Source organism: Carassius auratus, chromosome 2 (assembly GCF_003368295.1).
Source record: "Carassius auratus strain Wakin chromosome 2, ASM336829v1, whole genome shotgun sequence".
NCBI lineage: Eukaryota > Metazoa > Chordata > Actinopteri > Cypriniformes > Cyprinidae > Carassius > Carassius auratus.
The window spans coordinates 16,060,216-16,086,937 of NC_039244.1; the positions used below are offsets into that span (position 1 = coordinate 16,060,216).

A 26,722-nucleotide genomic window follows, 5' to 3' on the forward strand; every position below is an offset into this window, starting at 1 on the left:
TTGGATATATATTAAGTAGTTTTATTAAACGAAATATAATGCTTATTTCAGTACACCCCTATATTTGTGCAATATGTCACGTTTGTGGGCGACGCGTCATCTTTTACGCGCTTATTTACATAAATTAAAGCGCCAAATATGAAAACACTTCTGTCTGACTGTTTCAGATGACTGTTTCATCTGTATAACCAACACATTTTAATTTGAAGGCAGTTTAACTTTGAATTTGAATTCTGACGGATCTGTGATTTGGCTACACAGTTCTACACTTCACTGTAGTTTGTTTTTAACTTGAAATAACTAATATTTTAGCATATATATATAAATAAAGGGGAAAAAAATATTTAAGAGCTATTAATAAGACTAATGTGATGTAACACGGTTGACAGTGACAACCTAGTGAGACTTAAAGCTACATACAATTATGTACATGAAAATTTAAAATAAATAAATAAACATAAATAAATAAACTCTACCTTTCATTTCATTATGCAAAGGTTAGCTGCATGGGGACAGGCCAGAGAAGACATCTTCATGGATAAGATATTTATAAGTAGGGGACATTGTTGGGATTAAAAAAAAAAAAAATCTAAAGCTATATTTCTATAATGTGTAAATAAATAATGTTACAGTAAATCAACATTTGCAAAGACAGGATTTATTTGTCTGTTTTTTTCTGCTCCCTGTTATGTTTCATTAGGTGACCAATAAAAATACAACCAGCTAATAAGGTGTTCTGATTTTGTTTGTTTCTTTATTATAAGTTCATCCGAGTCACCAGCCTCAGAAATCCCAGGTTAACAGCAGCTCAGATTAGAGACCATGTCAGTGGCACACGGAGTTCTAGCAGCAGACACATATCTGGAACAGCTGTTAAGAGGAGACTGTGTGAATCAGGCCTTCATGGTAGAATATCTGCTAGGAAACCACTGCTACAGAAAGGCAACAAGCAGAAATGTTGGGAATGTATTCAAAATTGAAGGCATACTAAACCAGCATAGCTACCACAGCATCTTGGAGCGCCATGCTATTCCATCCAGTTTGCATTTAGTTGGACCATTTAGTTTTCAACAGGACAATGACCCCAAACACACCTCTAGGCTGTGTAAGGGCTATTTGACCAAGAAGGAGAGTGATGGGGTGCTGCGCCAGATGACCTGGCCTCCGCAGTCACCGGACCTGAACCCAGTCGAGATGGTTTAGGGGTGAGCTGGACCGCAGACAGAAGGCAAAAAGGGCCAACAAGTGCTAAGCATTTCTGGGAACTCCTTCAAGACTGTTGGAAGACCATTTCAGGTGACTACCTCTTGAAGCTCATCAAGAGAATATCAAGAGTGTGCAAAGCAGTAATCAAAGCAAACGGTGGCTACTTTGAAGAACCTACAATATTACATATTTTCAGTTGTTTTACACTTTATTTATACAATTCCACATGTGTTAATTCATAGATTTGATGCCTTCAGTGTGAATCTACAATTTTCATAGTCCTGAAAATAAAGAAGACCATTTGAATGAGAAGGTATGTCCAAACTTTTTGTCTGTACTATATATTTATATATGCTGGAAAATCCACAAAATTTGCTATAGATCTAATGTCAACAGGTGAGTGTGTGCAAGGGTTATGTGTAGCGGAAGAGCATCACGAAGCTCAATTAGACAAGCATTTATTAGTTGTCCTTACTGATATACAGTAGCTTCTTAGCTCTAGGTCTGTGTGTTTGTTTGCCTTTTCACGTTGAAATAGGCTAGCTGCCTCAGAGAATATAATTTCTCCTGTGCCAAAACTGCAGAAAGTAACAATGATAAAACCGTCTAATTGTAACATGGGAACACCGCTCAGTACAGTTGTCTCTCTCAATGGGATTTGATATGGTAACTCTTAACCCATCCATGTGGTCTGCTGCGCCGAGGTGGAGACTCGAGAAGCTGCAGTAGCGCAGCGCGGTCACTCCTCTCAGAGACACTCACACTGACGGACAGCGTCCGCTCAGGACATTGTTTTCTACCGAATGTGCCGATACTGCCTTCGCTGAAGCAAAAGTGTTCTTACCTAAAGGTAAGTGGGAATGGAAGAAAACCAATAACCAGGTGTGCTGTGGTGAGGTGCCGTGAATTTGTATGCGCGTAACTGTGTGCCATTTAGTTATGCTGCATTCGCTGAAATAATAAAGTAATGTGAATGTCACGTGAAAGCAATAGCAATTCATTAGTGCGTTAAGTAAATTTTTATTAACAAATTATATTGCGATTTTGCGAATCATAACTAACTTTGCTCACCTTGTGCAACTAATTGTCACCTATAATTTTCTTGTGTGACTGTGTGTGCATGATAACCAGTTTTGCGAATTATCCTACATAAAAACTGTTATATGTGAGTCGCGCAATGTGCAGAATTCTCTCTCTCTCTCTCTCTCTCTCTCTCTCTATCTCTCTCTGACACGCATACACATACATCGTTTCTGCATATGTTAATTGTAGGGCAGCTTGACAAGTGACAGCTGATGCTTAGCATATCAATGCACAATAAGCTGCCTTCACAGACCAGTTCAGTAGACACTTCTGTAGCCTACATTTTGATGTAGCTACTTTGAAGGTGGATTTTAAGTGTAGAGACGCATTCATGTTGCAAATTAGTATTTTTTCAGTGAACAGCACTTTTGAGAAAAATCATTAAAATATAGAATCGCAGATAAAGCTGTTTTATTCTGCACGTCAACTCCACGTTTCGCTGCCATATTAAGGTCACATGAACAGCCTCATCTTGCAATTGAGTTAATAATATCCTGATAACAACAACAATATTATTTTCTTTGTCTCATGGCTGATGCTTTAGCTAATGGGTCATTCTAATGAGAAAATGTGTCCCAACTGACCTGAGGTCACCTCTATGGATCAGCACGAGCGCAGTACAGCAGACAGTTCAGACAGAATGAGTACGAGTGTAGATATAAAATGTCCAAACAACAACCAGTCTCCGCTGGAGTGATTAAACAAACTGTGACGACCAGCAGCTTCCATGTCACAGATCAAGGAAATATTCCTCTATCCAACGCACAGTGACTCTGGGGAAGAGAACTCACGCAAGTCTGATCACACTACAGTGCATCAGCCAGACCACTTACCAATATGAACCTCCAACAATGCACAAGAAATCACTGGCATTGAATCCAGGAATGTATTATATAGATGTATATTCCATGAAGCAAAAACAAGCATCATGCTTTAACAGCAATAGGTGTCATTGTAAATTCCAAAAACACTGGTAACGGCACAAATTAAAAACCCACTGAGGGAGAACTAATAAAGTGCTGTATGTTTGGCATTTTATATATGCATACAACTCAAAACATTTTAGGTTTTCTGCGTGGTTTACAAGCACTTGCCTGAAACAGTTTGAAGGAGCCCTGTGTTACTGAGCAGGTCTGAAATGAACCCTTGTCACCTTATGTTTGAAGGGATCCACTGCGAAGAATAAGAAGAAGAGACAGTGTGATTAGGATGAGCCCCCCGACGTGGCACGGTTTAAACTGTCATTTAAATAATGTTTCAAAGATGAGAACATTAGCTACGTGAGCGCAGATTATACAGTCTGTTGAATATCTCATATTCGATTAAAGGAAATTAAGTGGTTTAGTATGTGTTTACTTCCCACACATGCATTTCATTTCTAAAATACTGTCTAAAAGAACAGATTGACACTTGGAGCTGATGTTTGATTTAGATCATTGATCATTGATATTGAAAATCATTTATTAGTTTATTGTTTATGCACATTCAAGCTGAAGGTGTTCTGAATATTTTAATGTTTTACATACATCAAGCATATATCATCCACTACTTGTTTTTCCCTGAAAACCTCATGCCCTTAAGGCGTGGGCCTAAGACAAAAGGGCTATTTTGGTCAGCAATCTTTCCATATTTCACCTTTTCGATTTGACATGTTTATTGTTTCTGCTCATGGATTTCCCAAAGCCATACATGCATGCATGCTTAATCAGTTCGACCAGTTTTTTACACAGACATTTTTGAAAAGCGAAATCTTGAGGAGATTCCAGTGGCAGATTCATTATGGAGTCACAAAGCATGATGAACTTTTGTGTCATAAAGGAATACATACTCTAAAATATTGATGTATAAGCACCTGTAGTAAAATTTGGATTTGAGCTTTTCACTCACATTAAATATGAATAAATTATCAAAGATTTAATTAGATTTTGCTCCCAGCAAGATGCATATCACAAGGCAAACACTTTGATCATTAAAATAGAGCAGTTGAAGTAAGGATCAATTACCACTCCACAATCCAATTTGTGAAGGACAAGTGTTACAAGCAGTGCTATATTTCACATCTACTTATAAGCCCAAACGGGTACAGAAATAGTATGATTCTGAAGATTCAGACTAAAGACGTATGGAGTATAACACACATTTCTTATAGTTTACTAACCCTTGTGGATTGTTAAAATTCACTACCCTTTCGATGTATTCGATGTAAAATGTATCAGATTCATTTTTTTTTTTTTTCGATGTAAAATGTATCAGATTCATTTTTTTTTTTTTGCATTAATCTGTTAATCAACTTCAGTCCTGATCAAAACTACCAAATGTTTTTAAAAAATCCAAGATTTTAACTTTTTAATTGCCAAGTTCATAAATGATGTCACTGATTTGGGGGAAAAAACACACAAAATGACTTATTTTCAATATAAAAGTAATTGTGGCTGGATTTTTTTTTTTTTTTTACTTTTTATAACAGTCTTTGGCATGTCAAAGATTAGTAGCAACATTGGCTTTGATGCATTTTTAGTTTTTGTGCAGCATTAGATTAAATATATTTGTCCCTAATTGGTTGTTGGTGGCTGTTTTTGCCCCATTGACTTCCATTATAATGAAATTTTTTGATTGCAAAGCCATGACACCATGTAATCATGCATTCTTGATTGTTTGTGGTTTTCCCTTTTGGGAAGAGGTAACATTTGTTATTTTTACAGTTGATCACTAGGTGGGACCATTAACCCTTTAGATAGGCCTGTGCAAAAAAAACTTAGTTTCTGACTTGTATATGAAGCTATATGGAGTATAACAGCATATTATATTGTGTGTGTATGTGTGTGTGTGAGAAAGAGAGAGACAGAGTGTGTGAGAGAGACCTTTGCGCACTTACCTTGATGTATTTCAGAAAATCTAAATGTACACCTCAGCTCTCAGAACTACATGGAGTAAACAAAAGTGTATTTATGCACCTGCTGCCTTTTAATGGTGGTGAAAGTATTCGGTTGTTAAGTGATGACGTAAGAAGCGCTGTTTCCGGGTCCAGGCCTCAACTCGCTTCACTTGAGAATATGACCTCATCAGCCGTTTATGAGCATTGTTTATTGATATTGATTATTTAAGCTAAACACTTTCAAACTTACGATATACACTACAGTCTCCGTGCTCACAGCGTCCCAAACACAAATAATTTTTATATATTTTTTTAATATTTATATTTTCATTGTCTGGCTATCTGGGACTTCGGTATGGAGTTAAAGGTTAAGATTGTAACTTTTTCGCTAGTATTCTATCACATTGTGAGTTTATATTAGCACCTTTTGTTGTTTTATCGTGGTAACTGATAGAGCGTTTGGACACGGAAGCGCTGCTTCATGAAGTCAGACTTAACAAGCGAACAGACTAAACAAAAGCAAAGTACATGGATTTAAACACTTGCATGGCATCATGCTGGTCATTCAATGGTGAGAAGAGCAGCAAGCAAAACAAGAAAGGGCTTGACTTGTACCAAAGTTTTAGAAATGATTATGTAGCTTGATCCCTCCAGCGAGCTGCAGCATATTTGAAGTTGGTATTGCATTTTGGATCATAATACATTATGATCATAAATTTGATGCAAAGCAGATTTTTCTACAGGATTTTAAATTGTTAAACTGGCTTTACCATCAAGAAAAGACGAGCATTTGACATATAGTCCATCTGTACTTTTCACCATCAAAAGGCAGCAGGTGTATTAACACTTCTTTTTTTATTGTTTACTCCATGTAGTTCTGAGAGCATGAGTTGCATATTTTGATTTTTTCAGGTACTGTACATCAAGGTAAGTGCACAAAATTCTCTCTCACACCCTCTCTTTCTCTCTTTCTCTCTCTCTCTCTCTCTCTCTCTCTCATACACACACACACACACACACACACACTATAATTTGCTATTATACTCCATATAACTCGATATACAAGCCAGAAACTAAGCCTTTTTTTTGCACAAGCCTATCTAAAGGGTAAATGGTCCCACATAGTGATCAACTGTAAAAAATAACAAATGTTACCTCTTCCCAAAAGGGAAAACCACCAACAATCAAGAATCTCGCACACACACAAACAATATAATTTGCTATTATACTCCATATAACTCCATATGGGGAAGTCGTGGCCTAATGGTTAGAGGGTTGAACTCCCAATTGAAGGGTTGTGAGTTCTAGTCTTGGGCCGGCAGGAATTGTGGGTGGGGGGAGTGCATGAACAGCTCTCTCTCCACCTTCAATACCACGACGTAGGTGCCCTTGAGCAAGGCATCGAACCCCCAACTGCTCCCCGGGCGCCGCAGCATAAATGGCTGCCCACTGCTCTGGGTGTGTGCTCACAGTGTGTGTGTGTGTTCACTGCTCTGTGTGTGTGCATTTCGGATGGGTTAAATGCAGAGCACAAATTCTGAGTATGGGTCACCATACTTGGCTGAATGTCACTTCACTTTCACTTTCACTTTTTCACTTTCATATACAAGCCAGAAACTAAGCCTTTTTTTGCACAGGCATATCTAAAGGGTTAATGGTCCCACCTAGTGATCAACTGTAAAAAATTTTTTTTTTTACCTCATCCCAAAAGGGAAAACCACAAACAATCAAGAATGCATGATTATATGGTGTCAATGTCGTTATAATGGAAGTCAATGGGGCAAAAACAGCAACCAACAACAAATGAGGGAGAAAAAATTTAAATCTAATGCTGCACAAAAACTAACAATGCATCAAAGCCAATCTTGTTACTAATCTTTGACATGCCCAAGACTGTGATAAAAGGTTAAAAAATATCCAGTCCACAATCACTTTTTATATTGAAAATATGTAATTTTGTGTGTTTTTTTCCCAAATCAGTAACATAATTTATGAACTTGGTAATTAAAGAGCTAAAATCTTGGAATTTTTTCCCAAAATATGGGTCAAAATAAGATTTGTCACCAAAAATCATTCCATTAGCTCAAACACATAGAGAAAGTTGTGGCCAAAATAAGACTCAACTTTACCCCCTAGTGGACGAAAACGTCCCCAACAACGCAAAAGGGCTAACCATGGGCAGATTAATCTATTAGATGTTTCTTCATTGAGAAAATAACAAGTTTTTTAAGTTCAAAAATGCTGTGCTTAAAGGCATATGTACACAACAAAGATTGTAGTACAGTTGAAAAACTTTTTTTCTTTGCATTTTTGAAAAGTGTTATGTACAAATGACAACATTGTCAAAACAATCCCAGTGCACACAGATCTGCGAAAATGATTGAAATCTTATTATGCATGCAAAGCCAGTAGTTGGCGATGCTACTTTATAAAGAAACACTACAAGCATGCATATATATATATATACATTCATAGAATGGACACATAATAAGCATGTGTATGATATCACCGTTTTCACAAATTCATAGTTTCGTAAATGATAAGAGTATCATTTTCAAAAACGTGCACTTTGAAACTTGATTTTAAAAGTTTGCAGCTGAATTTTTAAGAGTTGTTTTCTCACTTTTTACAGCTGTTGCAGTCCATTGAAGATATTTCTTGTTATTTTGTAAGTGGTGTAAAGCGGTCAAAAGAGCACTCAATAACATGGCTGATGGCAGCCAGAACAGCTCCTTTAATCAAAGCTCAGAATATGGAAATGTCTTCAGACCACAGACAGTGTTCAGCGTCTTGACGTTTACCCTGCTGGCCATGCTTGTGGTGGCTACATTTTTCTGGAACATGCTCGTCCTAGTCACAATTCTCAGAGTCAGAACGTTCCACCGCGTGCCCCACAATCTGGTGGCCTCCATGGCTATATCTGACGTTATGGTGGCTGCTTTGGTGATGCCTCTCAGTCTGGTCCATGAGCTGAACGGTCGTCGATGGAAGTTGGGCCGAGTTCTCTGCCAAGTCTGGATATCCTTTGACGTCCTGTGCTGTACGGCCAGCATTTGGAACGTGACAGCAATAGCCCTCGACCGTTACTGGTCCATAACACGCCACCTGGAGTACACGCTGAAGACCCGAAAGAAGATCTCCAATGTGATGATTGGCTTGACCTGGCTGCTCTCGTCTGTTATTTCCCTCTCCCCTCTGTTTGGCTGGGGTGAGACGTATTCAGAGGAGGACATGGAGTGCCAGGTGAGCCAGGAGCCGTCTTACACCATCTTTTCCACATTTGGAGCCTTCTATCTGCCTCTTTGTGTTGTGCTGTTTGTCTACTGGAAGATATACAAAGCTGCTAAGTTCCGAATTGGATCAAAGAGGACCAACACCATCACTCCAGTTGCAGAGGTTCAGGAGGTACAGATGATATGTTGCTTTTTTTCAGCAACTTCTTAGGTTGGCATTTTAATACTGTACTGCACAGAGAGTTTCTTTCCTAAGACTGCTGAATGTAATCTGTTGTTTTACATCAGACTGTAAATATATAACCTGTCATTATTTTACAGAATGTTAGTAGACGGCAATTCAATAGCCAACTGAACTTGAATGTCAAATTTTGTTGCTCTGTTACCTTGAACAACATGGTATAATTTCTGAGCATGTCACAGCACTTTAGTGAACAGTATTCCTGACACCTTCCTTAGATAAGTTTTACATTATTTTCCATTCTATTACCATCCTTTTCTACTTCAGTGGGTTCAGGAGGGATTGTCAAAGGTTTGACTCAGGAACATTAATAGTTTAAAAGCTTATTCTTAAATGGCTATTTTTATGGCCATTCCAACACTGCAGAAGTTCTATGCATTTTTATGCGATGATATCTTAACCCTAGAAAGATTGACTGAAAAAAAAAAAATACATGCATGTGCAGGATCAATCTCTTTGTTGGATTCAGTAGAATTTGCTTTTTGTTTTTGTTTTTTATTTTCATCTATATTCTCAGTGTAATGAAATCATTAAAGAATTTGATTATACATACACCACCATTCAAAATATTTTTTTTCAGTATTAAGTAAAATAATTCTTGTATTCATGTTGCATTAAATTGAAGAAGACATTTAACATTTTCTATAAAGATTTCTATTTTAAATAAATACGGCTCTTTTGAGCTTTCTATACATCCAATAATCCTGAAAAAAAATCATGGTTTCCACAAATAAGCTGTAACTATCTTTCAGTATTGATATTTATAACAATTTCTTGAACACCTAATGAGCATTTTAAACAAATTTAGAGGAATCATCTGACATTCATGGCTTTTGTAAATTCAGCTTTGTCATCACATGAATAAATTAATTGTTAAAATATATTACAATAGAAAACAGTTATTTTACATTTGAAAAATATTTCACAATATCACTGTATTTTTTATTAAATAACTGCAGCCTTAGTGAGAATAAAAGACTTCATTCTAAAACACTAAGTTTAGTGAGCCCAAACCTTTAAATGGTATAAATATACATAGCTGAGGCTCACATATAATTTATGAGGAATATATGGAATATTGAATAAATAAATTATTTTACTGGAAAATATGAATATTATTACACCCTGTAGGGATGAACACTATCTTTATATCTTTATACTGTGGTTTATTTGACCTCAAGCTACTGTATGCTCCTGACTGATCCACTCACAGCAGTAACGCTCAAGACGCATCTGTTCCCTCAGGTGAAAGAGGCCTCTAGACTACAGCCTCAGATGGTGTTCACGGTACGCCATGCCACAGTGACATTCCAGACCGACAGTGAGACGTGGCGAGAGCAGAAAGAGAAGCGAGCAGCTCTGATGGTGGGCATCCTCATCGGAGTGTTTGTCCTGTGCTGGATCCCGTTCTTCCTCACCGAGCTCATCACGCCGCTGTGCTCCTGCCACATTCCACCAATATGGAAGAGTGTCTTCCTCTGGCTGGGTTACTCCAACTCCTTCTTCAACCCGCTCATTTACACAGCCTTCAACAAGAACTATAATAACGCTTTCAGAAATCTCTTCTCCCGACAGCGCTGAGAGATATCAGAAATCTTGGCCTTGCCACGAATACCGGTTTAAGACACCCTTAAGATTGGGAAATCTGTGCTCTTCAAAAAGCACAGATTCACAAAGCATCAGCGATCAAATATTGACGGAAGGATGTCTGGGCTTTTACTGTCAGGCAAAGTCATAACTTGACCCAGTTTTGACCGTGAAGAACACTCAAAATGTCAGACTGTCCCTTGCATTAAATGAATATAAACAATATCTGGCTTTTGGCAGTCAGTTTGTATCAGTTTATATAAGGGATGTGAGATTCATTCAAATATATATATATGAACATCTCATTCCCCATGTAATCACTCGGCCACATCAGTGTCCAGAGCTCATTGGTTCACTAGAGAAATGAAGTCTAGAGAAGAACATTTATATTTTACTTTACCTGTTAGTGTTGTCTTAATTATTTAATGTGTGTTATGAAACAAGTTATGACAGCCACTGTGTAAGTGAATATATATTTCAACAACAAATAGAAATTTTATAATTTAAGAATCGCATTATGTGCAATTTACATGTTTGCTCACAAACTTGAAAATAAATAGTTATTCAATTTAAGTTTGGGCTCTGTTGTTAGTTGTAACATTATATTACTGTAAAAGGGCTCCCTATAGTTTAGAGCATAAGCTGAGGTTATTTTCATTATAATTGAATTTTTATAAATAAAAAAAAAGAGCAATTTTATGTTTAGTTTTTGCCCCTGTTGTACCAAAACTATACCGAACCATGACGTCAAAACCGAGGTACATACTGAGCCGTCATGTTTGTGTTAGACCTGTTACACTGTTACCGGTACAGGCTTATATAAGCACACCTCTGTCCAAAAGGTTTTTTTTTTTTCATGAAAATAACTCTTTTATTTGGAAAGGATGCATATAAAAGTAACAGTTTTTTTTTTCACATTTTTTAATTTGGAATGAAATATTAAATTCTGATTGGTCAATTGCACCATCCAGCGCCCTGTCCCCTTGTCCAAATACCCACTCATGCATTTTGTTAATGTTGTCTTTTTTTCTCTCTTTTTTTTTTTATTTATTTTTTTACATTTTGTACATTTCTAACCTGGGACCCAGGCATAGACTTTTGTCCTTTGTAGACTTATATTTTAGTACATTTCTCTGAGACTCTGCATGCCACAGTTTTTGTACAAAGGGCTTTTTAGAGATGTCAGATGTTTGGAGGTTTGATCATAAACATTCCATCTTGCTCTTTAAATATGACTGATATTGAAAGAATGATCAAATCTGGCACTCTTAGGGAAATATGATAATGTTTTGCAAGGATTACTTAAATCTGTCTAATTTTCTAATTTTATAGGGTTTAAAATTGGAATACAGGGGATAATTATTATTTTTTTTATTTTTTTTTTTGCAAGACAAACATCGTGTTAATCATGTATTTTGGAGAGACACAACAATAAATTATAGATCAATATTCCTATGAAATATGAGATATTCTTATAAAAATGTTGCCAGGTTATTGCTCCCATTATAACACTTCTTTTTTTCATTATGGTTTGCCCCAGTAACACATTCATATGCAAATTATATGTGATGTACTGTATAGACAGATTGTATAGAATAGGAATACAATTTATGTACATTTTATACATATATTGCATTAATTACATAGTAAATTAAACCATTCTGCTATATCTTTCATTACATAGTTAAGAATCATCTTTTTACAAAATTTGGCTAAAAATAGCCTGAAACCTAAAAACTGCTTGGTGTCATATAAATCAATGAAATAAATCATTGTTTTTTGCCTTTTCATGTCTATGTATTTATTTATTAATAACTTGGTCATGGGGTCATGGCATCCTCTACAAAGGACACAGAATATATATACATATACAGTATTGTTCAAAATAATAGCAGTACAATGTGACTAACCAGAATAATCAAGGTTTTTAGTATATTTTTTATTGCTACGTGGCAAACAAGTTACCAGTAGGTTCAGTAGATTGTCAGAAAACAAACAAGACCCAGCATTCATGATATGCACGCTCTTAAGGCTGTGCAATTGGGCAATTAGTTGAAAGGGGTGTGTTCAAAAAAATAGCAGTGTCTACCTTTGACTGTACAAACTCAAAACTATTTTGTACAAACATTTTTTTTTTCTGAAATTTAGCAATCCTGTGAATCACTAAACTAATATTTAGTTGTATGACCACAGTTTTTTAAAACTGCTTGACATCTGTGTGGCATGGAGTCAACCAACTTGTGGCACCTCTCAGCTGTTATTCCACTCCATGATTCTTTAACAACATTCCACAATTCATTCACATTTCTTGGTTTTGCTTCAGAAACAGCATTTTTGATATCACCCCACAAGTTCTAAATTGGATTAAGGTCTGGAGATTGGGCTGGCCACTCCATAACATTAATTTTGTTGGTTTGGAACCAAGACTTTGCCCGTTTACTAGTGTGTTTTGGGTCATTGTCTTGTTGAAACAACCATTTCAAGGGCATGTCCTCTTCAGCATAGGGCAACATGACCTCTTCAAGTATTTTAACATATGCAAACTGATCCATGATCCCTGGTATGCGATAAATAGGCCCAACACCATAGTAGGAGAAACATGCCCATATCATGATGCTTGCACCTCCATGCTTCACTGTCTTCACTGTGTACTGTGGCTTGAATTCAGAGTTTGGGGGTCGTCTCACAAACTGCCTGTGGCCCTTGGACCCAAAAAGAACAATTTTACTCTCATCAGTCCACAAAATGTTCCTCCATTTCTCTTTAGGCCAGTTGATGTGTTCTTTGGCAAATTGTAACCTCTTCTGCACATGCCTTTTTTTTAACAGAGGGACTTTGCGGGGGATTCTTGAAAATAGATTAGCTTCACACAGACGTCTTCTAACTGTCACAGTACTTACAGGTAACTCCAGACTGTCTTTGATCATCCTGGAGGTGATCATTGGCTGAGCCTTTGCCATTCTGGTTATTCTTCTATCCATTTTGATGGTTGTCTTCCGTTTTCTTCCACGTCTCTCTGGTTTTGCTCTCCGTTTTAAGGCATTGGAGATCATTTTAGCTGAACAGCCTATCATTTTTTGCACCTCTTTATAGGTTTTCCCCTCTCTAATCAACTTTTTAATCAAAGTACGCTGTTCTTCTGAACAATGTCTTGAACGACCCATTTTCCTCAGCTTTCAAATGCATGTTCAACAAGTGTTGGCTTCATCCTTAAATAGGGGCCACCTGATTCACACCGGTTTCTTCACAAAATTGATGACCTCAGTGATTGAATGCCACACTGCTATTTTTTTGAACACACCCCTTTCAACTAATTCAACTAATTGCCCAATTGCACAGCCTTAAGAGCGTGCATATCATGAATGCTGGGTCTCATTTGTTTTCCGAGAATCTACTGAACCTACTGGTAACTTGTTTGCCACGTAGCAATAAAAAAATATACTAAAAACCTTGATTATTCTGGTTAGTCACATTGTACTGCTATTATTTTGAACAATACTGTATATATATTTTTAAAATGCTCCAAACAAGACATAAATAATAATAATAATAATAATAATTTAAAAGAAAATCCCAAAACCTTTATTTTTGGGTCTCAGAAGGTATTGTCTATTTCAAAAATGTTTCAAATAAATGCTGTTCTTTTGAACTGTCCAGACATCAAAGAATCCTAAAAAAAAAGTGTACGTTTCTGAACGATCATGTGACACTTTATACTGGAGCAATGCACAGCGACCCCAAATTTTATATATATATATATATATATATATATATATATATATAAATGTCTGAAGAAATACGTATAGAATATAAGAAGGTTAAAGGAAAAGGAGGTTTAAATGTTAAATATTTTAATATGTCAATGTCAAATATACACTCAACATAACAACAACATATCATAAGAATTTAGGGGCAGCATAGTGTCACATAGTCTGAGGCTGAGACTAGGGGCAGCATAACTTAAGACTTTTGAGATTTGAGTATAGTGTCTTTCTTTATTTACAGTGACATACAGGAAAGTTATATGGGATATTGTCTCCTAGGAGAGAAACCCCAGTTAACGTGCAGTAGTAGTAGCTTTTTGGTAACGATGACTTAGGCTTTCTCACAAAGCTCTGTTTTAGGATTTGTACACATTTTTATTTACAAAAGTTTTGTGTAGGCTGCCTTTTTACACACATTAACCTTGTTCTTCAGTGTGGATTGGTCAGTTGTTTCTGCAATGCTCAGACTCCAATGACACAAATGGTTTGTGTTGTCATTGTTTGTTAACCTGAAAAGATACAGCTTGTTTTAAAAAAAAGTTCAATCTAATGTCGCTCTTTTGAGTAGAGTGAACATGGGAATGATGTAATCAAAGCTCCACTGATGATCTATAAACTGTCATTTATTTACATAAGAATTTGATTCTCGTAGTGGCAGATTTTAAAGAACATGCTGATGACCAAGCCAGAACTTTTCCATCTGTCTAATTTACACTTTGACTGAAGTCATCTCTGCTTCTGTAAATGCACATGATAGATCAACAGCACTTATTTCCGCTATAATATCAGTGGAATTTACACTGGCCTACTTGACTTCTTTAAAGTGCCTAGACTTCCATCTGCGTATGACACTTGTGAAGTGTTTGTCATTTGGAGAGGAAATAGCAATATCAATAGAAGCGATCTTCAAGAAATACTGAAGAACAGATGAAGAGCTTTAGATTTATTGCTTAGGCCTTAAAAAAAATAATTCAGCTGTTGAAAGGATTCAGCTCTATTCAAAATCTGATACTGTGCTCTTATTCACTTTCATTGAAGATGCTATAGACTTAAGGCTGTGTGGATTCATATTAAGATGTCTGTCTGTGTGAATCCACTTTATTTAGCTGTTTCTATCACGCTGCACTTAAACACGTTTTAAAAGCCATGAACACACAGACAAGAGATTGACAGAGCAAAGGATCAGCTGGCTGCAAATGGAGCTCAGTAGAGTGCTTTTGCGTTCTCAACACACAGCAACAAAAAAAAAAAAAGAGAGAAATTTTCAGGACTAATTGAAGTGAAGTGTCAGGTAAGACATTTTTAAATAATGGATGTGACACCTGCCTAAATGGCATCTTCCCCTTTTAGCAGATAGAAAGAGAGAGCTAAACATCTGACACACTGAGGAAATCAACAGATACATGATCCATTTTTTCTATTGCAAACACCCACACAAAACAATATGATGTAATAAATTATGGTAATGACCAAACACGAGATCATAGGTGAAATAGGCTCAAATATTCGAAGGCTCTCATTACTTTTTACCTACGGGAAAAACACAAGCAGATGAGAATGAAATGAACTGTAATACAGATCTGTTTTTGAACCGTTGGGTGTGGGATGATATTTATTGTCGAATTCCTGTTGCTTTACCAAGGACACATGCACCTAAAACATTTGTCTTAAAGAAGAGTGACAGAACACACCATTTTAACATCCTTTTCAGAGGTCCATCGTGATTTCAGATCAGTGGGCTGGGCGGGACTCATGGAAATCAGAAATTAACTTTTATAATGTTCATACTCTTCAGCCTTTAGAAATAAAGAGACAACACAAAGAGATGAAAGAAAATGCCTTTGTGGATGGTAACCAGGGAAACGAAATCTTCTCCAACACATATAAACCATATTTCATTGAATGATGAGAAAGCAGCAAGGAATCAGATGCTTTTGGTTGAAATATCACGTCTGATGTTCATTCACTAGAGTTTATGGGTCACCGCTTTTTGTGCGGCACCCATGGATGAAGGTTTTTTTAATGGGATCTATAACCTTTATTAAATGAAAGTCAATAAATTCAATTCAGGTCTTGCACAGATTTTCTGTGATTTGCATTAATACTGTACATAATAAACTGCAGTAAGTAAAAATATTGAAGCAGACCATAGCTGTGGTTTATTGCTTTAGAAAGCCATTCAATAAAAAGGTCAGTCATAAGATATTCTTTATAGTTTCACGACAAGACTGGCTTTTTACGCAGAGGATGAGGACTACAGGAAGGATACTCACAAACAAATAATTATAATAAAAAAAGTTATGCAGAAACGAATTTTCTGCAATAAAAAAAGCAATAGTAAATAGCTGTTGAGAGATCATTTTAGGAGACAGAATGAACTCATGAATCATTTTGTTTCTGACACAGAACTCATATTCTTTGGTGCTCCGTGGGTTATGGTTGATCTGGATCTGATTTGGATTCATATTCCCAATAGTGACAGCTGCATCAGCTGTGTTTGTCTGTTAGAAACGTTCTGCCCTTGAACTACAGTTCAGTTTTATTCTGATTTGGCAGGGTCAGTGTATTAAAATGGCATAAGAAAAAACAACTGATGCACAGATAGATCCAAACTGAGACATTTTTCCAGATTTCCCTCATTTTCTCAATTACATATGTATGAGATGGAGACAATCAGAAAGAAACTTTCACAAAATAAACGATGCAGATTAAAATGTGCATTTCCAAACAGCATTCCGGTCAAGAGGAACCAGGAAAAGTTTGCTCAGTTTCATTAATATATTGCAAAGTGTTATTTCCCTGCAGATATGAAGCAATTATTTTTTCAATTATTAGCAAAGAATTAATTCACAATCTTTTTTGTTATTATATAGCTTAATTAATGAGAAAGATTCTCTAAGTTTTAAATTTCATACAAGAACAATGTAATTGATTAATGTTTGACTCCAATCTATTGCTCAACTGTCACTTGATTGAATTTTTAACTAATCTACAGAACTTTAATAAGTTAATGCAATATAATTGTGTGACAATCACAAAATTGATTCCCTATGTTGTACCCATATTAATATAACATTAGTACAGATTGTCCACCCAGAACTATGACTGGAACATGACCGTGATTGTGCAATTCAAAGACATATAATTATATTCAGTTTTGTATTTTGGATTGTTATGTTTTTATTTGTCAGGCATTCTTTACAACGTTGTTTGGCTGCTGTGTTATGCAAACCTGCCCCCTGGTGTACAAACATGGAAATACATTGCCTGAGGATTACATTTTCTCAAGTCAATATGAACGAATCGGCATTCATTATAATAAAAAAGCGAAGGCACATAGCTGATACACTGCTAGGAAGCTGAAGACATAGATATGTGCACTACGCAGCATACTTTTTTTTTTTTTACTAATGTGTCACAAGATTTAATATAGGGCAGCAATTATTTAATACAGTTATCATAATTACAATAATGTATGATTGTCTTTGTGACCAGAAAGACTGATGACTAGTTGTCACATTTTACTGAAATACAGTAACTAAGAGTAGGTTCATGTTTGAAAGTCAGTTTACAAGTCTTACAGTTATAACGCCAAAAAGTTTCCATTGATATTGTCCATGAAAACCACTTGTGAAAACACTTTTGTTTAGCATTAGTGGGGAAAGCTGACATTAAACAAACTATCATAGGCTTTTCAAAAAAAAAAAAAAAAATTTAAAAAGTTATGTTATTGTAAATGTTTAAACCATTATATGTCCTTATAACAAACTTCTAAAATATTTGTTGTGATATGTTGAATATACCAGCACATTATGTCATTTAATTGTGTAACTGTAAATCTGCCTGATGCCTCTGTGCTGTGATGTGGATGAGTTCCCTTCCCATGTAGTTATCACCTGTTGTCTCTTTTTTGTCCTGGTGAGGGCAGACTAGACAGCAAAACAACAAACAGACATTCCCTCCATTAAATCAAACATGCTTATAAGGTCATGTTGTATATGCACATATATTTACCATGAAATGGCATTAATATTCTGGTACACTCAGGAAAGAAAAGCAAAAAAGCTGTCACTGGGGCAGTACCCTTTCAAAAAGTAGTATTAATATGTATTAAGGTACCAATATGTACATTCAAGGTACTAATATGCAACCTATAGGGATAAATTAAGGTAAATGGGGTAAATTTAAAACTTTTTTTCTAAGAGCATATAGGTATATTTTTATGTTTTTATCTCTCTGAATCCATATTAAGATATCTCAGGGTATAGTATGGTTACACATCACATGGTCAAGATCGTCAATATTAAAAGACCTTGACAAACTCTGGAACGCAGCCAATCGGAAGCATAATTAGATCATTTAATTGATGGCTAGATTCAGTGCAGCAATGGGACCTTATGACCTGAGAGAATCCCTTGACCTGACTTTCTGACACAGCGTGACAGAATGATTAAAACCAATTTTACTCATGTGGTCACATTTCCCACTCGCTTTTTCAGGTGTAGCCATCACATCTGTGTACAAGCTTTGATTTCTGGATTATGCTGCATGCTACAATGTGTGTAAAGGTTTTCAATAATTTATAGGCAAACATCTTGAGAAAGATTCAGAATCGTTCATTTTATATCATGAAACGGCCAGTCATATTCGCCTAAAACGGGAACCTTGGGAAATCAAATCTAGCTCCAGAGCCTCTATCAGCACAAATTAGTCATGATTAAAGGTAACAGCCAACAAAGGACTGATCAAATCACTTGGCAACACAACGGAATATAAGACACTATGACATGATGAATTCATTCTGATTCAGATTACTCACGAGAGGTGTTATACTATACCTTCTGACAGCCGATAAGTATTCTGACATTTCAAGCAGAATGGTATGATGACTTCATTTCTGCCAAAAGCCATTTGCTTACATTTGTTCACACTTTCCATGACAGAGTTGATCTGTTTTGGCTTATTTCAACAGAAGATGTTAATTCAATATCTTTGTTACTGAAATATGTTAATGTTTTAATAATTATATACTATTATATATAATTATATATAATACACGTCACATCAAATAGCATTATTAAATGGATAATCACAAAAATAAAATATATATAATAATAATAATAATTTGGCCTCATTTACTCACTCTCATTTTGTTTGAACACAAAAGAAGATATTTTGAAGATTCTTTGTATATATAAATATATCTTGTCTTCTTTCGAAGATGCCACATCAGTGTTACTGTGATATAGATTAGCGATATTTCCAATAGGCCTGGGTCTACGTGGATAGATTTCGCCAGCCAAATATCAACAGTAAATGTGATGGCACCCTGATACGCTCAATGGAATATCACATTTAGATTGATCAATTGCGCCATCCAGCGGTCTGTCCCATTGTCCAAATGCCCACACTTGCGGTCTTAGCCATGAGAGCGTGTGCGCAAGACTGTCCTAGGTCTCATAAACGCCAAAGTACACTTATCCAAGAGCAGTGCCCCACGCACACTAAATCCACGCCTGTGTATCCCATCATGTATCATGTTATGGAAATAAATCGAGAGACTTTTTTTGAAGATCTTATGTGTCCCATAAGGTAATGAAAAGTTCTACACACACTTGTGGTCTTCATACTCACTTGAACACTGACCTCAGGGAACATCCCAATAATGTTACTGTAATATCGTATGGATAGGTAGCCTAATACTTGTCTTGATTGTTTTGACAATATAGGTTAAGATTACAAATATAAATTCAACTTCACTTATTTATTTGGTTAATAAAAGTTTTTTGTTGTTTCAGAGGCATTTCTTAAAAGTAACAGACAAATAGCCTATTGCCATACAAAACTAAATCAAAGTATGGTCTCCAGAGTTTCTCAGAGGATCACCATTGAATAAACTAGCCCTTCACTGCATCTCACCTTGTCATTTATTTACAGCCTTATCTCATCAAATTAAATGGTGATGCCTCCTGCAATAAGGTATTAGGGTAATCAATACACATAAATTGTAATTTCTCTCTCAAGTGACTCTCTTTCTCCCTCCCTCCTTTTCTCTATCTTATTAGAGCACATTAGAGACACTGGTATCCATCCAGCCCTCTTATTGTGCCCTGAGTGCTATGAGCACAGTAACCTTCAAGGAAATGTATTCTGGTGTCATTGGCCGGACTCCGTGCCTCTGTTTGCAGACAGAATACAGAGGTGCCCATTCTCTGGCATCATGGGAACTCTCACCATCCCTTGCATTTGTGCCTTCACCCTCGACCAATTATGAGTGAAAACAAAAAACTGGGTGGGGGGGCGTAGAAAAGAGCCACTGCGCCCTTGGAGGAATGAGTCTCTTCATTTAAATATCAGAGCCAGAGGATGAGCATGTTGGCACATTCAGACCAGGAGGCCAGCATTCAGTATTCTGCCTTCAGTCACTCCGCTGAATTATCTCAGGCAACCAGATCGCTTGATGTTGATTTAAACACTTGATATGCTGCCATCAGCTTTATGTTGAATGTGTGATATGATTGACATGATAAATTAAATATATCACTTTATTTTATTTCAGTTATCAGTAGCCATTTATTAGTAGCATGAATCTCTCTCTCTCTCTCTCTCTTATGTTTTTATCTTTTTTTTAATCATTAGCATTTTGGAATATTTAGCAACATCCTGTATTACTTAATTACTTTGCTTTTTGCATCACCAACTACTAGACAGAAGAGAGATTTATGATATTCTGACAACATTTAAATCAGAAAAGCATGCAGCAAAATTGGACTTGGAACGGAACCGCTTTAATCCATAAAGCATTTATGCATTAAATATTCATTTCTTGGCGTTCATTTAATATTACTATGAATAACTAGACACAGAGCAATAAAAACAAATGGTGTATCAAGAGATTTGACAGACAACAATTACATCAAATTGATTTTGATTAAAAACTGATGAAAATATCATGCGATGTTCAAATGTGTTCAACCTGTGGTTCAAATGTGTAAGTGTGTGCCTGTGATTTACCATTTACAGATGTGAAAGCTATTTGACCTCAAAAAGAAATGTTTAAAAAATACATTTTAGAGAATTCTAATTGTATACACATTCAAAGTCCAAAAGGATTCTGTTTAACTTGCTCCATTACTTACTATTCTTTTTATCTTGCAAATGCCATATACATTTTTGCTATATAAACACAGTGCTTTTATTTCTGTAGTGCTGACATAGTATTTTGTGAAACATTTACATCTGTTCATTTCATTGTGAAAACACCATGCTTGTCAATAAATTGAAATAGATTTTTTTCAGAAACTGTGGCGCTATGGAAATGACATGTGTGCCTGAATATCATTGCTGTGAAACACCATCGCCTGCATCCCTCCCATCTCCCCTGTCCCACCCCTCACAGCCCAGACACTGTTCTATCTATTTGCACACTGTCAGTCTCAAAAGCAAATAACCCTCTCCTCTCCTCCTGGGCAAGTCCCTCCTGAGAGGCAGCCATTCCTGCCTGCTGGGATACTGACAGTTAACCTTTCGCTCAGAGACTTCTGGGAGCTCAGCCAGATTTTCTGAATAGCTTTTTAAGAAAAGCTGCAAGCTTAACAGATCGCACATCTCGAGCAGTGTACTACCTCTGCTACATCAGCTTAGAAGAGATGATGAGCCTGTTAGCAACCTCTGATGATGACCTCCCCATCCTCTTTCATTCTCATGTGCAGTGTTACACTTCCAAATACCCCAACATTATTGGGAAATTAGAATCAATAGTTACACGAAACAACATTAAACATAAGAAAAGGTGTTGCACATTACATAATGCTGAAAAAGAAGTGCACCATACTTTCTGTCCTCCTGCTGTTCACCTCCTGCACACAGCATCAGTACAGTGGCATTAGTGTGTCAATGGACACATGAATGGATATCCTGTCGTACATGACATACATCAGAAGACATCTCTGAACTTCTGATCCCCTCCAAGTCTTGATAGATCTATTGTTGAACCCAAAGACTTAGGGAACAATGGTGTTTGATGCAGGGAATCTATACAGTATGGGTGTCTGTAGCCAAATCTGGTAATTAAGTGGGGTTAGAGCCAGGAGGGGCTCCGTGGGGGTGATGTCTGGTAGGGGTGCTTGAGTCACTGCAGGATATATAAAAGATCACAGAGACAGACACCCCTCCAGGAGACCAGGCTGCCTTCTGACATGTCAGGAGTGCAGGGGTGTCAACATTCGTGCATGTGTGCAGATTTGGGATTGTGTCTCTATGGGGCCAAATGAAAAAGAGTTCTAACATAATATAACATAGCATAACATAAAATATAGGCACACAAGTCTCTCTTTTTCTCTCTTTTATTATTAGTTGTTTTCTGCACATAAAAATAAATTAAAATTAATTTAAACATAATATACATGGTCTTCGGGTTCAATGGTTTTTGAAAATTAAATTAATGGCTTGCTCCCCAAAGAAATCGAGATCATATCATTAGGACTATTATACTTTAATAATATGACATTAATTGAAAACCATAGAGTGACCTGCTGGAGCAGACTTTTTTCTCAACAGTGCCTTTAACAAAAATGCCCCTTGGGTTGATTTACAGTAGTACTTACATTGGGAGCTAATAAGTAGAGTTAAATGAAAAAACGGGGCAACGTTTTTAATTAGGCCAGTCATCCCTAGAACAACATACTTCAAGTTGATGAGTGAGATTATCATACCCAGTGCAAGGTCTGGTTTTGACCTACAAAAATGACTCCATCTACAGTCAAGGTCAAAAATCACAATGTCCTGCTGAGTGTCAAAATTAGGATTATTTTGGAAAAGCATCACAGAAAATAAGTCATTGTTAGAGAAAAAAGTTTTTGATAAACAATTCAAACCAAAAGTTTAATCAATCTTAAACTATTTTAAAAGGAATTTGTTTATTATTAGCTTTAATTAGTTCATATTAATTGAGAGGCTATGGAATATTTTACTTGTAAAAATTGATTTGGCCAAAAAAAAAAAAAACTTTTGTCTTAACACGTTTGAAAAACAATGCAGCAAAACAATGTTAAACAATGCAACAACTCTTTCTACACTTAAATAAAAAGTACAGCGGCCAAGGGTTTTTTTTTTGTCAGTAAAACATTTGCAGAGGCCCATAACCCTCATAAAATACTCAATTGAGAGGGTTCTTAAAGAGCTTAAGGACATTGCGTCTCATAAGAGAGCAGCCTAAAGAGCGCGTTCAGCTCCGCTGAGCCTTTAATAAGTAAGATCCATGCCTGTCCCTCAGTGTACCTCTCCCTAGCCCCCATTTCAGTCGTGCCTTGAGAGAGTGGCACTACAGTGAAAAGGTCTCATTTTCTTTGTACACGGCTGAATTTCAGTGTCATTCCAAAACTGAAAAAACAAAGTAGTAAATATAGCTGTTGTAGCTACACACAACTGAGGTCACCGATCTCACGCGAAAAAGAAGAATTCGAATGTCTTTGTGCGATTATTTTAAAACAGTCCAAGTTTAAATGTTACTTTAAATTCAATTTTTCAAAACGTTCTAGTGTTGAACAGTTCTTACCACACAAAGACACATCAGAACTTATCTAAAACATTTTCTCCAAGTGCTTTTGACATCATAAATCTAATAGGTGACATTCACAGAAATGAGTCTGGCTTTAACAGGCAGATAACAGGCAGAGCATTTACATTAATTGCTTATTAGTGCAATCAGATTTTTTTTTTCTTTTCTTTTTTCTGGACGGCAAAAACAGCCACGATTCAGAACACAGCATAATTTTAGAGTTGGGGGTTTGTATGAGAACATCGACCCATATGGTCGTGAACCACCAGTGAACATGGCTACATCCCTAAATGCATAATGTCAGTTAAAAACAAAGGGAACTGAAGCCGACGCACCGCTGATGCGTTTCCCTGCAGCTGCCAAATATCGTGCTCAAGTCACTGAAGTTACGGTGTCTAATCACGCTAATTAGGTTGCAAAGCAAACTTTAAAATCGCTTCTCCTATGAAACTAAGTTCATGTCAAAAGTTACAATTTATAAACATTCAGTAAAATGAAAGAAAAAAATATGTTTTCCCTACGGAAAAAAAAATTGTAGAGGATTTAATTTTGCCTAGCTGAGTATTAAAAATAAAATTTGTAACTATAACAGCCTGATGCCATATGAGAACATATGGTAGGTATAAAAAAGTTCTGGGTTGAATTTTTTAAATACATAAAGACAAAATCACATCTATGTTCTGGTTCAGAATTCAGTGAACGTTTGAAAATAACATTCTGAAACTCCCAAAAGCCAAGACACTTAAGAACTTTAAAAAAAAAAAAAAAAAAAAAAAAAAAAAAGATGCCAGGTCACTCTTTTATGAATTCCCATGATAAAAACAAACATAAGATCTATGTAGCTGTCTTCTTTGAAAAAAAAACTTTTGCGAATATACATTTCATTAGTATTGTTTTACAAGGATATTTTACATCTGAGTGATAAGTTTAATTTCATGCTCAAGTGTAATATCCAATTTAAATGCATATGCTATTACAAGTGACACTGTTCTGCATACACTTTAAACATTAGCTGTAATGAGGTTTGGTGATATTGACAAATTTGATACATTTTAAATAAAGACTAATCGTGGAGGAGATGAAAATGTATATTAGGCTAATTCTAGCACGCTGGAGACAGGTTTTCAAACGGCTGTATATATTTGAGGAATTATTTAAAATAGCAGGCCAGAAGTTATTATTAAATATTAAATATATATATATATATATATATATATATATATATATATATATATATATATATATATATATATATATATATATATATATTTATTATTGGTGTTATTGGTCGCTTTTTGTTTTGCCTGGTGCATTGGCTTCAAAAGGCCCTAATCATTCCCAAGAGATGCCCAATGGTTTTATTGATTTAGGCTATTTATTAATTACAAATTCTACATCAAAAATACTAAAATAAATGCTGTTTTATAACAAAGTTCGGGAGGAACAGTCGCAGTTCATTAACACAAGTGGAGACCAATCAGTAATCAACTCATGACAAGGTATAAATAACAGCAGAACCTATCTCTGTTCATTGACAGTTTTCAGCATCCCTCCTCCACCCCATTTCTCCTCACTTATAGATCCATCTACTCTTACCACAACCGGGGGGAGTACTCCCGAGCTCGGAGCCCTCCACCCGGACAGCACGCCAAATACGCATAAACTTACGGTATTAATATACGTAGATGTGAACTCGTGAAACACGACTAAGACATTGTATTAACGCAGTATTGAGGCTAAATAACACATTAAAAATATTATCCTGACTACATTTACAACTCTTTTTTCTGTCCTGAATAGCGTAACTGCTTGCGTTTTTTAGAGCCTCAGCTGAGCCCTTCACTCGTGGCACAAGGCTCTTTTACAGCACAGCAGATATGGTTTATCTGTCACAGTAAAAGTTTTTTTTTTTTTTTTTTTTTTTTACATTTCAGACCATGATGGCAAAATAGAGCTTCTCCAGCTTTTTTTACCGAGACATGTTAGACTACTGGGATTACGTGAATGGTTTGTGATGTCACAGTGCAACATCCAATTAAAGGCTCGTCACAAATGACTTTCTGACACTGCCAAATTTTGCATGGCATCCCATGCGCTCAGGTAAATTAGGTGAATGTTATTATTCAACTCTTGTTTTATTTTTATGGCACAAATTATATAAGCCTACCCTATATTTACATTTGATATAATGATTACAGTAGGCCTATGTGGGCTCAACAAAGAGCAAAACAGCTAGAGATTAACCACCATCAGAAAGCAATAAACTTTCATCAAGAGTTTAACACTGTAAATTTATGTCACAAGAATGCAAAATCTGGCACATTTTAAATGTGGTGCTTTTTAAATTTGCATTAATGTAGTGGTGCTATTTAAATTTGCATTAATGTAATTTTGCTTTGTTAAAGTTAACAGCAATTGAATTATTACGTCAAAGTTCTCTCACTGGGAAATATATATTCACAATGATATCATGAATAATATAGTCTACAGTTCACTGAACTTTAAGACATGACCTATTCTTAATTAAATTAGTTTATTTTACTTTAATGGACGTAAAAGTTCATATTTTAGTTTTTAAAAAAAGAAAACTTTTTGCTCTAACAACTAAACACATGAAAAAAAATTAATAAAATAAGAAGAGCTTACGAACTTCGGAAGCTCAGTCGGTTTGTTCTGGTGGTCTCATAGATGAAATCGAAAGGTTTGTCAGAGGCTTCGTGTCATGGCACTGGTGTAGTGTTGTATGAATGACATGACCATGTCATTTCCTCCCCATTGAGACTCACTGAGTCCTTTCACCGATATTATTAGCATCTGGGTCAGTCATTATTATAGTCTATACAGAACAAAACGAACGAGGGGGGTGAAAAAGACAGAGCATTTCCTCTCCTTGTGAGCTTTTCTGAATATTGATCTGAAACACATTAACATAGATGTCCGAGCTGCAGTAAGAGTCTATATAGCATAAGATGCATAACCTACCACGCTTGGTAATCATGAGCAGTGGCTTTCATGAGATCAAATGACTGCAAGACGAATAGTGACGTTTGTAATAATAGAGCTTCATGTATATGCCACATATTTTTATGACTTTAAACTTGAGTAGCCTAATAGAGAACGTAACAAAAACACAGCTTTTGACTGGCTGGAACTTTTTTATTTGATGTGCTCACA

The 26,722-nt window shown here is 36.0% G+C and overlaps 1 protein-coding gene across 1 annotated transcript; it reads left to right on the plus strand.

The window, feature by feature from the left end:
- Window positions 1–7,870: 7,870 nt before the first annotated feature.
- On the plus strand, window positions 7,871–10,324 carry LOC113110828 (5-hydroxytryptamine receptor 5A-like). Its single transcript, XM_026275042.1, has 2 exons — window positions 7,871–8,569; window positions 9,884–10,324. The coding sequence occupies exons 1-2, from the start codon at window positions 7,871–7,873 to the stop codon at window positions 10,217–10,219; spliced, it is 1,035 nt and encodes a 344-aa protein (XP_026130827.1). The 3' UTR covers window positions 10,220–10,324.
- The last annotated feature ends 16,398 nt before the right edge of the window (window positions 10,325–26,722 follow it).